At 45.5% G+C, this 17,078-nt stretch overlaps 1 protein-coding gene across 1 annotated transcript in view; it reads right to left on the bottom strand.

Annotated features, from left to right (window-relative positions):
• myo16 (myosin XVI) overlaps positions 1-17,078 on the bottom strand; it is a 438,207-nt gene that overhangs the window by 180,677 nt on the left and 240,452 nt on the right. The window contains exons 12-13 of the mRNA XM_052025545.1: positions 15,261-15,388; positions 1,774-1,879 (exon numbers count right to left, since the gene is read on the bottom strand). Coding sequence (XP_051881505.1) covers positions 1,774-1,879; positions 15,261-15,388 — 234 coding nt within the window. The remainder of the gene's footprint in view (positions 1-1,773; positions 1,880-15,260; positions 15,389-17,078) is intronic.

Raw genomic sequence — 17,078 nt, 5'->3', positions numbered from 1 at the left:
TAATCTGCCTTATTGCAATTTACTACCTTTGCCAGAAACGTTAAATTTCCTCTTTGATAAATGAAAGCTACAGCTGAAGTAACACAGGGATGTACTTAGGAATTCATTCTCAGTCAGTAGAATTAAACATGCAACATGTAGCATACCATGGAACCAAATTTCAGAAGCAGAACACAGCACAGCACACAGATACTACTAGATTGCACTTTTAGCACTAATGAATGAAGAATAATTTATCTCCCAAGATTTTTGTTTGCATTTTTTTAAACAGTTGAGCAGTTACATTCCCTGACATGCACACCAGTTGTGTAGCTTATCTCCAGTTTTCATTTAAAATGCAATTAATTGCTGCAAAAAAAAGTAGTTGCTTTTATGTAGCTTTGGAAATATATAGGAATGGAGAAGTATGTAACCCTAACTGACAGCAATAAGCAATAACAACAAATAATTTCAACGTGTTAAGAATAATTCATGTTTGCATTTTGATTAAATGCTACTTTGTTGCAATCACAGCAGCAACTAACATGCTAAAACATTGTAACTTCTTCTGTGCCTTTCTAAACATGGTTAACATTTCATCCTCAAGGTGATTCCTTTCAGCGCCACCTCGCCAATGTTTCATCAATACAGTTCCAATTGCAATCAATAACCAAGGGCTCACTGTATCCGACTATCCCTGACCCCATTGTCAGAAATACCATGCTATGGAGGAGTTATAATATTGGGAATAACATGCAACAGCCATAATCCTTAGCTAATCCCTTTGCATTCAAGCTTCCTGTTCTAAAATATGGTACCTGAAGTCGCTTCCTACTGAAGCTGTACTTTGGCCATAGTGAAATCTTCACTGTCTTATAGCTGGAAGACCATAGCAATCTAGAATCAGGCTGCAGGCCCAGTTAAAATAAGAATTAGGGCCAGTGAAGAACACAGGACTCCAGCTGTCTATTTGCAATGAACGAGATGGAGCATGTGCAAGGTTAACTCTGACAGGTATCAGCATGTGGTTCAGCTAAAGAGGATGCAATGATCGTTGGCAACTCTTGCTCAGCCTCTGGTTCACCCTCCCCCCTCTTTAACCTACAAAGAGCTGTACATTCTCTAATCCAGAAATTAGTAGGGTTCTCTGATCTTGTGGCAATCTGGAGACTGTCAACTCAACATTAATGACCAACACACAAAGGAGCTGGAGGAACTCAGCGGGTCAGGCAGCATCTATGGAGGGAAATGGACAGGTGCAGTTTTGGGGCGGGACACTCCTTTGTGTGTTGCTCAAGATTTCCAGTCTCTTGTGTTTCAGCATTAATGAGGCCAGGCCTCAAACTATCTCTGGTTTTGTCCAGGAGCTGACCTCGTGGAGACCACTCAATCAAGGAGAGAGTTCATTCACTGCGGTCAACACTGAGTCCAATCTTTCCCAGAGTAGTATTGATGCTTTCCATTCCTTTCAACTGCATACTAGGATACAACATGCAAGATTTAAATAATGTAAGACATAAAGTAAAAGCTTGAAAGACCCTGTGCAGTCAATTATGAGACCACATTTACAGATCCAATGACTCACAAAATGCACTTTGTATAGACTAATTGGGAAGGCTGGATACCTAGAGAACTGAAAGTATGCTCATTAAATCCCACAAGATTAATTGACACCCATTGGTAGGGCTGGTATCTGACAATTGGTAGGATTGAAGATTTATGTTCAACTGTGTTAAGTGGAAGACAACAAATGCTGAATTTTCACCATGTTACTAGGGGTACTTTGTTACTTACATGGTTAAATTTTGCTTCAAGAGTACACTCAGTTGCCACAGCTCTGCGTGCCAGATACTTTACAATATGTTTGCAGACTTCCGTCTTCCCTGATCCACTCTCACCACTGTAAAAGATAACACATCAAGGCTTAAGGCCTCTTAAATAGCTCAGCAAGAGAAGCAGAAAAAAAAACCATCAAGTTGAAGTGACACTCATTTAATGCGGATAATGTGGGAGCTTGTCAAAAATGTTCCATATTCAGTGGCTTATGATTATACTTGTGAATTTAACCAGCTTTTCAGATGCCTCCTTCACAATCCCAGCTCCTGCTTACTAGCTGGCCCAGGATATGTGGTTCAAAACCTGGATTTCACAGCTGCAATTTGTTCATTAGGTTCATAATGGCACCTAATTAAACTAATCCCTTCTGCCTGCACATGGTCCATATATCCTTCATTCTCTGCATATTCATGTGCCTATCTTAGAGCCCCTGAATCACCTCTCTCATATCTGCCTCCACCAACATTCCCAGCAGTGCATTCCAGGCACCCACCACTCTCTGTGTAAAAAAACAAGCCCTACGCGTCTCTTTTGAACTTGCCCCCTCTCATCTTAAATGCATGCCCTCTAGTATTAGACATTTTGACCCTGGGGAGAAAGATACCGGCTGTCTATTCTGTCTATGCTTCTCATAAGTTTCTACACTTCTATCAGGTCTCCCCTCAGCCTCCCACCGCTCTAGAGAAAACAACTCACGTTTGTCCAATCTCTTCTTCTATCATGTGCCCTCTAATCCAGACAGCATCCCAGTAAACCTCTTCTGCACCCTCTCCAAAACCTCCACATCCTTCCTATAATGGGGCAACCGGAACTGAATGCAATACTCCAGATGCGGCTAAACCAGAGTTTTATAAAGTTGCAACATAACTTCCTGACTCTTGAACTCAATGACTCGACTATTAAAGGCAAGCATGTCTTTACCACCCTGTCAACTTGTATGGCCACAAAGGGGAAGGAGTAAAGTAAATAGATTTGCTTCTTACAGTATACTTTTAAGATTGTAACTAAAACTTCAACTTTATCAACTGGTTCATATATCCAAAATTGGGTGACAGCACGTTTTGGACAGAGGATGAAATTGGACAAAAGCCTTATCTAAAAGCTGTATCCTCTAAATACGTGCATCATTCTGCATTTCTGGGATCAAATGGTTAACAACAGCAGTGAAGTTGTAAATGTATTGTGAAGATTGCCTCAATTTCCTATGAAACCAAGGAATTGAGGAGCTCTTATTAAATGTCCTTGATTAGAAGTAGATAACAGCTGTGAGTCATTCTATTAATATAGGGAAAGGGTAAATTAATTAAATACCATGGAAACAGTTGTTTAAGGAACTAAAAGATTCAGGCATTTCAGAGAACAATAAAAAAGGAAGGTTAATTTGGTAGTTCTGTAAAACTTGCTGTGGGAAAATCTTGCATGATTAATTTATGTCTGCTTAAACTGGTGCAGGATGCACATGGTGGGCTGAAGGGCCTGTTTCTATGTTGCATTACTCCATAGCTCAAATCTCATTTCCCAACAAGTGTAACGTCAACCTTATTTACTGCCCTCATGCTGGAAATTCATCTCCAGTCAGAAGTGCAAACATTCTCCATAATAGTAACAGTATTTTCTGCTTTGCCTCTGAAATGTAGTTCTATTAAATTTCAAAGGCAGAAGACAATGTGCTGCCACCACTTTGTGTGTTTAGTGCCAGGAATGAATTACTATATTTTGACAAAAATATTATGGAGCAGTCCTCATCCTTCATGTGGTCTCTGCACACCTTCCATAAAGCACTTCCCTTGAATTGTTTGCAAGTCTGGATTCATGACCACAAGAAAACCGACATCTTCTCAGAAAGCTTAGAAACATGGGCACATGTCTTCTGAAGGGCTGCAATCACCAGCATCATGATTTTATACCTACCATAAAGAACACAAATACATCCTTTCTATGGACAGCTTTAACCTTCTATATAATAAACCCAGTTCAATTCTATTGAAGGCAGCACATTGGAATGCAAAACCATGTTATATTTGAGTCTAATGTTGCATGTTTCCAGGCCTAAATAGGGAAAAATCAGGAGATTTTTCATTTCCTGCACTTGGGTGGAAAGGGTCACTAGGGCAGATTATAAAAAGGAAAGTTGTGCAAGGAGATCCACGCAGAGTAATGCAATGCCCATTAGGTTACTGATTAGAATGGACTGCAATACATCTCATGCATATGGTCCTCCTTGATCGTTCTTTCTTTGCATGCTTCAATGATTCCTTTGATAAAGTAACAGAGAAGGTTATTGAAGGTTCAGCACTGACAAGATGAGCTCCGGGCGGTGGAAACCTGACTGCTCTATTGCCTTTTGAGAGCTTGTTCTATCAGAGGCTTTTTCAACTCTTTCTAAATATTTTTGATAATAAGGGACATATAAAATATTTGAAATAAATTTAACCAATTAAAGGATATATTAAAATATTAGAAAATTGTTTAAAGTCTGTTTTTAAATAAACTTTAATTTAATGTATGAATGAACCCAAATCACTTACTTTCACTTACCTGTTCCATCCAGGTTGGCAGTGTCAAGCTGACCGCCAGATCTATTCAGCCCATCAACCAAGAACAGTTTTGCTCCACAGAATTCAGCAACAGAGCAGGATGTCAGATGCATTTGCTGTACTCTTGTGAATAGTCAGCCAAAGATAACAGCAGTCAACCCAGAGTTTTTGTGGCTTTAGTGTGGAATTTGAATCCACAATTATCAAAGAAAGGGAAAAAGGCTATTGATGTGGAAGCAGCCTGTTCTAAAACAGACCACTCCCACACCAAGACAGGCTGCTCAGAATGTGATGAAATGGAACAGTGGGAACAGAGCATTAGAAGAGCACAAAGCAGGGGCCAAGGTTAAGAACAGCAGTCTTGATGCAGGGTTTTGATCTGAAATGTCGACATTTCCTTTCCCCCTACGGATGTTGCTCGACCTGCTGGGTTCTTCCAGCAGTTTGTTTTTTGCTTAAGAACAGCATAAAGATTAAAATCTGCAGCTCACCAGTCTTTGACTGGTGGTCATATAAAGTCCACTGAACTACCATGAGGATCATTAAGGTGATATTCTAAAGACTGGTGAGCAGGCCCCGGAGATTCTTTCAAGGGGAGAGTATTCTCTGGCTGATTGGTGGATTCAATTCACCACCACTTGACTTGGTGGATTGAATCCATCAATTCATGAGGTGGATCTGCACTTGGATTTTACAGTGGCTCCACCAAAATCACAGGAGAAGGCTGCGGAGAGGTCAGGGGTCAAAAGGATTGGAGGAGGCTCGAAAGAGGCTGAATGTTGGGAGACTGAATGCTAGAGGGCTGGGCTGGGAGCATCAAGGTTTTAGGGTTAGTTCATAATTGTGTTGGCTCAGAGTGAGTATAGTAGCAGTTAGTGAGCCCATCAGTCTCTCATTAGAGGAGTTATTGAGCTAAGAGTTAGATATTGCATGTCAACGGGAGGTCAATAGGCGATGGTCAGTAGAACTGATCTTTTTCAATCAGGAACTTGAGGTAAATGCACATTAGTGGGAATATTGATTTAAACATTTTATGTATTTTGAGTCAGCACATCCAGACTGTGGGAATGGCGGGAGGCAGATCTATGCTTTGTGAAGCCTCATGTGAAAGAATGCAGTTGTTGAGAATGATTGATTCTTGTTTAACTTGTGTGCATTCTCTTATAGGCTGGGCCTTGGATGCACATTGTCATGAGGAACTGAATGTTACTTCAGTCGTTACTCTACACAAAACGTACAGAGAAGCCTTTCATTTTAGATTTCAAAGGCTCCCAGATACAAGAAAAGCGCTACAGCTGGAATTTCCGATGTTTGTCAGATAAACAGAAATATTCTTACACATTTACTTTCCCCACATCAAAAGCTCTTCAAAATAAATATAAATTCAAAATTAGTATTCACAATTAATATGCGTTGACCTTAGTTGACTGCTTGTACACAATCATTTCAACAGTACCTTTATAATTATCATCTTGTAGCGGTTGCTACCGCGATGAAAAAACAGACGCTAGTCCGAAGGGTTTCAGAACAAGAACTGGTTTATATTCCCACCTTGCGTGGGCCTTTTAGAGAGTCTGTTCCCCCCCAACTCAAAACGGCAATGATGTATATGCTACGTCATCAAATCTTCTCCCGCGCGCGAGTTCTCCCTGTCGCTTGGGGAAGATGAAGGCCCACCGCCATCTTGGGGCCTCGCAACTCCGATGACGTGTGAACCCGACCGACGAGAGCCGGTTCGCTTGGTCAGACGGTGAGTCACTACACAACCCCCCCAAGAAACCGGCGATATGGTCCTCAAAGAGTCCGCGGGCTGTGTTTAAGCCGTCGCTAGGAGGTCGGCCTCTGAGTCATGGTGCTGGAAACCTCAACCGGTTGTTGAAGATCTCAAGGGGCTGGTTTGAGGCGGTCCTTCGTGAAGACCTGTTCTTTGCCCCCAATGTCCAAAATAAAGGTGGATCCATTATTCCTGATGACCTGGAACGGCCCCTCGTATGATCGTTGCAATGGTGGCCAAGGTGTGCCCTTGCGAACAAAAACAAACTTACAGTCTCGTAGTTCTTTGGGCATACAGGATGGGGCTTGAACCGTGCCGCGAAGTGGGAATCAGGGGCCAAGTTGCCGAGCCTCTCGCGCAGTCTTTGCAGGACTGCCGTGGGTTGTTCCCCTTGGTCCCAAAGGGCAGGTATGAAATCCCTTGGGATGACCAGGGGTGCCTCATACATGTTCAGCTGACGAAGCGTGGAGGTCTTCCTTGGGGGCAGTGCGTATGCCAAGCAGGACCCAAAGCAGTTCGTCGACCCAGTTAGGACCCTTCAGGCAGGCCATCAAGGCTGATTTCAGATGGTGGTGGAAAGTCTCCACTAACCCATTTGATTGAGGGTGGTAGGCCGTGGTGGTGTGCAGCTGCGTCCCTAGCATGTTTGCTAATGCAGACCAGAGGCTGGAGGTGAATTGGGTGCCTCTGTCTGAAGTGATGTGGGCCGGAATCCCAAAACATGAGATCCAAGTTGTGAGCAGCGCCTGGGTGCAGGAATCTGTCGTGATGTCAGATAGAGGGGTTGCCTCTGGCCACCTCATGAACTGGTCAACGATGGTAAAGAGGTACCGGGCCCCTCTTGAAACCAGCAGAGGGCCTACGAGGTCGACGTGGATGTGGTCGAACCTTCTATGGGTAGGCTCGAACTGCTGTGGCGGGACTTTGGTGTGTCATTGGATTTTCGATGTCTGGCAGTGCGGACAAGTCCTGGCCCACTCACGGACCTGTCTGCGCAGGCCATGCCAGACAAACTTGCTGGCGACCAGTCGGACAGTTGATCAGATGGATGGGTGTGCTAACCCATGTATCAAGTCGAAAATGCGTCTCTGCCAGGCAACAGGAACCATAGGGCGGGGTTGACCTGTTGCGATGTCGCAAAGGAGGGTCTGCCGACCTGGACCAACCAAGAAATCTTGGAGCTGCAGGCCCGAGACTGTGGTTCTATAGCTGGGCAGCTCGTCATCGGCTTGCTGTGCATCAGCCAGGGCCATGTAGTCGACACCCAGGGACAGGTTGTGGATGGTTGGTCGGGAAAGTGTGTCAGTGATGACATTGTCCTTTCTGGAGACATGTTGGATATCTGTTGTGAATTCGGAAATGTAGGACAAATGTCTCTGTTGATGAGCTGACCAGGGATCGGAGACTTTGGAGAAGGCAAAGGACAAAGGCTTATGGTCAGTGAAAGCAGTGAAAGGCCTGCCTTCTAGGAAGTACCGGAAATGTCGGACTGCCAGGTACAGTGCTAGAAGTTCCCGATCAAAAGCGCTGTATTGCAGTTCGGTGGTCTAAGGTGCTTGCTGAAAAATGCCAACGGTTGCCAACTGCCTTCGATTAGTTGTCCCAGTACCCCACCAACCACAGTGTTGGATGCGTCCACCATGAGGGCGGTTGGGACGTCTGTCCTAGGGTGTATAAGCATCGTGGCGTCTGCCAGGGCGCCCTTGGCCTTAACAAAGGCAGCCTCAGCCTCGTCGTTCCAGGCAATGTCCTTGCCTTTATCGGCCATGAGCTAGAACAAAGGGCACAGGATACGGGCTGCTGCAGGGATGAACCGCTGGTAAAAGTTGACCATCCCCAGGAATTCCTGTAGGCCTTTGACTGTGTTGGGGCGGGCAAAATGGCAGATAACGTCTACCTGGCGGGTAGGGGTTTTGCCCCGTCACTGGTGATTTTGTGGCCGAGAAAATCAATAGAGTCAAGTCCGAATTGGCACTTGGCCGGGTTGATCGTGAGGCCGAAATCACGGAGACGGGAATACAGCTGGCAGAGGTGGAAGAGGTGTTCTTGGCGGTCACGGCTGGTGATTAGTATGTCATCTAAGTAAATGAACACGAAGTCCAGGTCTCGGGCTACCGTGTCCATCAGCCACTGGAAGGTCTGCGCGGCGTTCTTAAGGCCGAACGGCATTCGAAGGAATTCGAAAAGGCCGAATGGGGTGATAATTGCAGTTTTGGGAACATCATCCGGATGGACAGGGATTTGGTGGTATCCCCAAACGAGGTCCACTTTGGAGAAGATGCGGGCCCCATGTAGGTTCGCTGTGAAGTTCTGGATGTGAGGGATGGGGTAGCGGTCCGGGGTGGTAGAGTCATTCAGCCTGCGGTAGTCGCCGCAGGGCCTCCACCCGCCAGTGGCTTTGGGGAACATGTGCAGGGGGGAGGCCCAGGGGCTGTCTGACCTGTGAACAATCCCAAGCTCCTCCATGCGACAGAACTCTTCCTTTGCCAGGCGGAGCTTGTCTGGAAGTAGTCGTCGTGCTCGGGCATGAAGGGGTGGCCCTGTGGTAATGATGTGGAATCGCACCCTGTGTTTGGGCTGAGAATTTGTAAACTGAGGTGCCAAAACTGATGGGAATTCAGCTAGGAGCTTGGTGAACTCGTTGCCAGACAGGGAAATGGAGTCCAGGCGCAGGGCTGGTAGGCTGGTTTCTCCCAGGGGGTAGGTCTGGAAAGTTCTGGAGTGAACTAACCGCTTCCCTCGCAGGTCGACTAACAGGTTGTGGGCCCAAAGGAAATCGTCTCCTAGGAGTGGTCGGGCGATGGTGGCAAGGGTAAAGGTCCAGGTAAAACGGCTGCCGCCAAATTGTAATTGAAGTTTACAGGTACCGAAAGTCCGTATTGTTGTGCCGTTTGCGGCATTGAGTACAGGACCTTGTTGCCTGTTACGGGTGTCGCGGCCAGTCGGGGTCAAAATACTGACCTCTGCTCCAGTATCGACGAGGAAGCGCCGCCCAGACTGCCTGTCCTGAACAAATAGGAGGCTTTGTCGGCGGCTGGCCCTGGCATTTCCCTGAAACTTGCAGGGTGGGTGGCATCGACAGGCCTCAGCGCCCCACCTCTGATGGTAGAAACAGAGCTGGTGGCCAGTGTCATCGTCTGTGTTTGTGGGGTGTGGTCGCTCGGTTGCTGGGACTAGTTGAGGCAGGCGTTGGGTTTGCGGCCTGGCGATTTGGCCGATGGACGAACCGCTCTCGTGTTTGGCCTTCCACAGGACATCTGCCCGGGCAGCTACCTCACATGGGTTGCTGAAGTCGGCGTCGGCTAACAGCAGGTGAATGTCATCGGGTAGTTGTTCGAGGATATACTGTTCGAACATTAGGCAGGGCTTGTGTCCCTCGGCTAATGCCAGCATCTCATTCATTAGGGTGGATGGGGATCTGTCTCCCAGGCAGTTGAGATGAAGCAGGCGGGCAGCGCGGTCACGACGGGAGAGGCCGAAAGTCCGAATCAGAAGGTCTTTGAAAGCTGGGTACTTATCTTCCTCCAGAGGAGATTGGATGAAGTCTCCGACCTGAGCAGCTGTCTCCTGGTCCAGAGAGCTGACCACATGGAGTCGGAGGTGATCTGCCGAAGGTGGAATTGTGCTTCGGCCTGGTTGAACCAGACGCTGGGACGAAGTGTCCAAAAGGTGGGCAGCTTGAGTGCCACTGCGTTGTCGTCCATTGTGCGGGTCCAAGATCCGTTTGGACCGTCGGGGTCACCAATGTAGCGGTTGCTACCGCGATGAAAAATCAAGACACTAGTCGAAGGGTTTCAGAACAAGAACTGGTTTATTTTCCCGCCTTTTAAGAGAGCCTGTTCCCGCCCACTCAAAATGGCAATGACGTATATGCTACGCATCAAATCTTTCCCACGCGCGGGTTCTCCCTGTCGCTCGGGGAAGATGAAGGCCCACTGCCACCTTGGGCCTCGCCGCTCCGACAACGCGTGACCCGACCGCCGAGCCGGTTCGCTTGCTCGGACGGTGAGTCGCAACAATCTGTTTTTTTCTGTTTCTATCAAACTGCTTGAATCATGTAAAGCACAGAAGTCAACAGATTGTATTTTAACACAAGACCAGAAAACCAAGTAGATTATTTTTGGTTTGGTTCATGACCAATACACATCTGACAGCTCACCATAGGGCAGAGCAATCTGCTACATAGCCTGAAGATCCCATTCAAATCTGAGCTGCCTTTCTTCTGCTATAATTACCCAGACAACAAGGAAATTTTTCCAATTCCAATGCAGATTAAGGGGCAACTTGATTGAACTTTTCAAAATATTAAAGTGAACTGAAGGGGTAGAGAGAATCTGTTCAGGTTACAGGGGAGTTCAGAAATTGAGGACAGATATTTAGATATTGAAAACACTTGGAAGGTTAGGCAGCACTTGTAGAAAGAGAACCAAAGTTAATATTTCATGCCTGAGACCATTCATAGAACCATAGAACCATAGAACAATACAGCACAATACAGGCCCTTTGGCCCACCATTTTGAGCTGCCCTTCAAACCACACCTGACTATCTAACCCCTTCCTCCCACATATCCCTCTATCTTAAATTCCTCCATTTGCTTCTCTAACAATCTCTTGAACTTGACCAATGTATCAGCCTTCACCACCACCCCAGGCAGCGCATTCTATGCGCCAAACATTCTCTGGGTGAAAAACCTTCCTCTGACATCTCCCTTGAACTTCCCACCCATTACCTTAAAGCCGTGTCCTCTTGTTTTGAGCATTGGCACCCTGGGAAAGAGGCGCTGGCTGTCCACTTTATCTATTCCTCTTAATATTTTGTACACCTCTATCATGTCTCCTCTCATCCTCCTTCTCTGCAATGAGAATAGTCTCTCCTCATAATCCATACTCTCTAATCCAGGCAGCATCCTGGTAAATCTCCACTGCACCCTTTCCAATGCCTCCACATCCTTCCTATAATGAGGCGCCCAGAACTGGACACAGTACTCTAAGTGTGGCTGAACCAGAGTTTTGTAAAGCTGCATCATTATTTCGCGGCTCTTAAACTTGATCCCATGACTTATGAAAGCTAACATCCCATAAGCTTTCTTAGCTACCCTATCCACCTGTGAGGCGACTTTCAGTGATCTGTGGATATGAATCCCCAGATCCCTCTGCTCCTCTACACTGCACAGAATCCTGCCATTTACCTTGTACTCTACTTTGGAGTTTGTCCTTCCAAAGTATACTACCTCACACTTCTCTGGATTGAACTCCATCTGCCTCTTGTCAGCCCAGCTCTGCATCCTATCAATATCCCTCTGTAAGCTTCAACAGCCCTCCACACTATCCACAACACCACCGATCTGTGTCATCTGCAAACTTGCTAACCCAGCCTTCCACCCCCTCATCTGAGTCGTTAATAAATATCACAAAAAGTAGAGGTCCCAGAACTGATCCCTGTGGGACACCACTAGTCACAGCCCTCCAATCTGAATGCACTCCCTCCACCACAACCCTCTGCTTTCTACAGGCAAGCCAATTCTGAATCCACACGGCCAAGTGTCCCCGGATCCCTTGGCCTCTGACCTTCTGAAGAAGCCTACCATGCGGAACCTTATCAAACACCTTACTAAAACCCATGTAGACCAGATCCACTGCACTACCCTCATCAATCTTCCTTGTCACCTCCTCAAAGAACCCTATCAGGCTTGTGAGGTAAGATCTTCCCTTCACAAAGCCATACTGGCTGTCCCTAATCAGTCCATGATTCTCTAAATGGTCATAGATCCTATCTCTTAGAATCCTTTCTAACAGCTTACCCACCACAGACGTAAGGCTCACTGGTCTGTAATACCCTGGACTTTCCCTGCTACCTTTTTTGAATAAGGGGACAACATTCACCACCCTCCAATCCTCCGGTACCATCCCTGTGGACAATGAGGACTCAAAGATCCTAACCAACGGTTCAGCAATCTCCTCGCTCGCCTCACGAAGCAGCCTGGGGAATATTCCTTCGGGCCCCGGGGACTTATCTGTCCTAATATTTTCTAACAACTCCAATCCATCCTCTCTTGATATCTACATACTCTAGTTACCCTTACTAACACTGTCCTCAGCATCATCAAGACCCCTCTCCTTCGTGAATACTGAAGAGAAGTATTCATTGAGAACCTCACCCACTTCCACAGCTTCCAGGCACATCCTCCCACCTTTGTCTTTAATCGGACCTACCTTTACCCTAGCCATCCTTCTGCTCTTTACGTACGAGAAAAAAGCCTTGGGATTCTCCTCAACCCCACTCACCAAAGCCTTTTCATGTCCCCTTCTCACTCTCCTCAGCCCTTTCTTAAGTTCCTTCCTTGCTACTCTATATTCCTCATGAGCCCTGTCTATTCCTTGCTGCTTACACCGTATGTATGCTGCCTTCTTCTTCCTAACTAGTTGTTCCACCTTTCTCGTCACCCATGGTTCCTTCACCCTGCCATTCCTTCTCCGCCTCACTGGGACAAATTTATCCATAACATCCTGCAAAAGATCCCTGAACATCAACCACATCTCCATAGTACATTTCCCTTCAAAAATGTCATCCCAATTTACACCCAAGTTCTCGCCTCATAATTCACCTTTCCTCAATTAAATACCTTCCCATCCTCTTTGCTCCTATCCCTGTCCATGACAATTCTAAAGGTTATGGAGCAACGGTCACTGTCCCCCAAATGCTCACCCACTGATAGATCTGTCACCTGCCCTGGTTCATTACCTAAAACAAGATCTAATATGGCATTCCCTCTAGTCGGCCTGTCAACATACTATGTCAGGAATCTGTCCTGGACACACTTAACAAACTCCACCCTGTCTAAACCTTTGGCACTAAGTAGGTGCCAATCAATATTTGGAAAGTTGAAGTCTCCCATTATAATAACCCTGTTATTTTCGCATCTTTCCAAAAACTGCCTCCCAATCTGCTCCTCAGTAAACCTACTGCTACCGGGGGTCCTATAGAATAGCCCCAGGAGAGTAACTGCTCCTTTCTTGTTCCTAACTTCCACCCATATTGACTCTAGAGAGGATCCTTCTACATTATCTACCCTTTTTGCAGCTGTAAGTGTCCCTGACCAGTATCGTCACCCATCCTCCTCTTCTTACCCCTCCATCCCTTTTAAAACACTGAAAACCAGGAATATTCAATATCCATTCTTGCCGTGATGTCAGCTATGTCTCTGTAATAGCCACAATATCATAGTCCCATGTACTTATCCAAGCTCTCAGTTCATCTCCCTTATTCCTGATGCTTCTTGCATTTAAGTAAATGCACTTTAGCCCATCCACCTTACTACTTTTATCGCCTGTACTCTGCTTCTCCTTCCTCAAAGCCTCTCTACCTGTTAGATCTGACTTTTCCCGATCACCTTCTTCCTCTGACCTACTCCTCCAATTCCCTTCCCCCTCGCAATCTTGTTTAAACCCTCCTGAACCACCCTAGCAAACCTGGCTGCAAGGATATTGGCCCCCCCTCAGGTTCGGTTTAACCTGTCCTCTCTGTACAGGTCCCACCTTCCCCAGAAGAGATCCCAATGATCCAAAGATCTAAAACCCTCCCTCTGCACCAACTTCTCAGCCATGCATTTATTTGCCATCTCCTCCTATTCCTACCTTCACTATCACGTGGCACTGGCAGCAATCCCGAGATTGCTACCCTTGAGGTCCTGTTCTTCAGCCTTCTACCTAGCTCGCTAAACTCACTTTTCAGGACTTCATCCCTCTTCCTACCTATGTCGTTGGTACCAACATGAACCACGACTTCCGGCTGTTCTCCCTCCCGCTCTAGAATCCTGTGGACCCGATCAGTGACATCTCGGACCCTGGCACCTGGGAGGCAACATACCATCCAGGATTCATGCTCACTGCCACAGAATCTCCTATCTGTTTCCCTGACTATCGAGTTCCCTATCACTACTGCCTTCCTCTTCTCCTCCCTTCCCTTCTGAGCAGCAGGACCAGTCCCAGTGCCATAGACCTGGCTACTGCTGCTAGGCCCCTGCGACTGGCTTTGTTCATCAGAACAAAGGGTCTTGGACCTGGAAGTTTAACTCTGTTTAACTTTCCACAGATGCTGCCTGACATTTCAGGCCTGAACTTAGGAGATACTTCTATGTGCAGAGGAAGTTTCATAGGAGTAGGCCATTCAGCCCTTCAAGCCTGCTCTGTCATTCAGTATGACAATGTCTCATCAATCTCAATACCGTATATCACTCTCTCCCACTATACACCACATCCACTGATGCTAGTGTCTATTCTACTAGTTATATTCTCAAATAACTAGCAGTTTTGCAAATACAGTTTCCCTTCCATAACTCACAGAGAGTCATACAGCATGGAAACAGGCCCTTTGGCTCACTGAGTTTGTGCTGACCATCAAGCATCCATTGATACTAATCTGACATGAATCTCATTTTATTCTCCTCAGATTTAAAACTTAGCTGCACATTAAGGGTAACTTAAAGTAGCCAATTTACTAACTAATCTACACATCCTTGGGATGTGGGAAGAAAACAGAGCACCCAGGGAAACCCATGTGGTCACAAGAAGAATGTGCAAACTCTAAACCAGAGGTCAGAATTGAACCCCTCGTTGCTGGAGCTCTGAGGCAGCAACTCTGCCACTGTGTAGCCCCAAATTCAGGGTTATTTAGTCTAATCCTGGTAATATTTTCTCTGCGTTTGTTATCACATCCTTTTAATTAGATCACATTTTCCTTACAATTATGTTAAGTGAACTGGTCTGTGGTTCTCTGCTTTCTCCATCCCTGCTTTTTTAAATAGTAGGGTTATGTAGGTGGGTATGTGGATTCAGGTAATAGGTCAACTACAATGTCACCGAATGCCAGAAAGCACTCAAGTAGTCAAATGCCTATTCCTATTTTTATGCTGTTATGTTCGTACAGCTTTATTTGCCTCCTTAGTCCCCATCTCACAACCGTTTCCTAGGGCCATTTTCATTATTTTACTTACAATACTTTTTAGATAAGAGCAAGGGAGATGAATGTGACTCAAAAAAATAATGAAAAACACAAGAAAGTTCATATTTGTATTTTTTTTGCTGAAAGCAATACTCAGTTACTAAGTAAATCAGTATGAGTTTTAAAACTGTACCTCAGGATGAAGCATTGTGGCCTTTGCTCCTGCCACATCATATGAAGGGCTCGTTCAGTGCATGAAAATATATGGGGTGGGAGTGAAGAACACAACTTCCCTGTACTACTCCGGTAAAGCTGAGTGACCTAAAAAAAGAAAATAGATCATTGAGAATTCTTTTATTGTGCTTCACTTCTCGAAAACAATTCAACACATTTCCCTGACAGGAAAATCTGAAAAGATAAGTACGTGTGCCTGCAGGAAAACAGTGGCTTCTTTTAAACAAGGGTAGGTGTGTACAGTTCAAATGTGCACTACTTTCCTCCTATAGCAAACTCAAGAATAAAAAACAGATTAGCATAGTAGAAATCTTGTGCCTGGAAATTCATGGGTGGGGTCAGCCACTTTCTTAGTGCAAGGGATTAAAATGGGGGTAGAATTCATAAACTGCACCCAAAGGTTTTTTTTGAAGGAGTATGTGGAGTCATACCACAGAGTGGACTGTACTAGATCTTACTTTAGGGAATGAGGATGGGCAAGTGACAAGAGTGTCTGTGCAGGGACCCTTGGGGTGGTTGCTGGAAGTAGAGTTCCTTATTTGACCAGACCATTAACGATTCTTTCAGCTTATCCATCAAGGTAAAAGCACCATACAAGTTACCTATTGAACCAGAGCCACTGATCCATCAAGATTGCTTGGACATCTTCTTTAAGCTGGTCAGTTCCATCACTGAACACCTGCAGATGCTTTTGCATTCAACACACCTTGGCTACTGGCTTACACCTTCATACCCCATTCAGTAAGCTTCAAGGTAGTCATGGAAAAATTAAGGTTGGTTCAAAACTGGGTAAAGGCAGATTTCAATAATGTAAGACAGGACTTGGCAGAACAAGATTGGGAGCAGCTGGTGAAGGGCAAAACAACATCCAAAAAGTGTGAAGCATTTAAAAGTGATTTGGTACAATGGAGTTTAATCTGGACAAGTATGAGGTGATGCATTTTGGGAAGTCAAATGCTAGAGAAAAGTATACAATAAATGGCAAGACCTTTAGGAGCATTGATGTACAGAAGGACTTTGGAGTGTAAATCCATATCTCGCTGAAAGGAGCGACAATTAGATCGGGTGGTAAAGAAGGCATACTGCATATATGCCTCCCTCGGTCGGGGCATTGAGTGTACAAACTGGCAAGTCACGTTGCAGCTGTGAAACAATTGGTTGAGCCACATTTGGAGCATAATGTGCAGTTCTGGTTACCACACTATAAGAAGGATGTGGAGGTTTTGAGAAGGATGCAGAAGAGTTCACCAGGATGTCGCTTGGATTGGAGCAGATTAGCTATAAAGAGAGATTGGACAAACTTGGGTTGTTTTCTCTGGAGCTTTGGAGGCTCAGCGGCAAGCTGATAGAAGTATATAAAAAAGAGAGGCATATAATCAGGTAGATAGTCAAATTTTCCTTTTCTCCAGGGTGGAAATGTCAAATTCTAGAGGGTATACCTTCAAGGTGAGAGGGGGGAAAGTTAACAGGAAGTGCTTGGGGCAAGTTTCTTCTTCCTTTACACAGAGAGTGGTAGGTGCCTGGAATGAGGTGGAAGCAAAAATGAAAGCAACATTTAAGAGGTACTGAGACAGATGCATCAATAGGCAGGGAATAGAGGTATAGGGACCATGTGCAGGCAGATAAATTAGTTAGATTAACATCATGATTTACACAGAGATGGTGGGCTGAAGGATCTGAGCCTGTGCTGTACTGTTCTATGTTCTTAAATGATATTCTAAACTTATTGCCAAAATCTATTCAAACATCTAGATTGTAAAGACTTTGCCACCATGAT

The sequence above is a fragment of the Pristis pectinata genome, chromosome 11 (genome assembly GCF_009764475.1).
Source record: "Pristis pectinata isolate sPriPec2 chromosome 11, sPriPec2.1.pri, whole genome shotgun sequence".
NCBI classification, from domain to species: Eukaryota; Metazoa; Chordata; class Chondrichthyes; order Rhinopristiformes; family Pristidae; genus Pristis; species Pristis pectinata.
The sequence above is the reverse complement of the archived record's forward strand: the minus strand, read 5'-3'. Positions and strand labels throughout refer to the sequence as shown.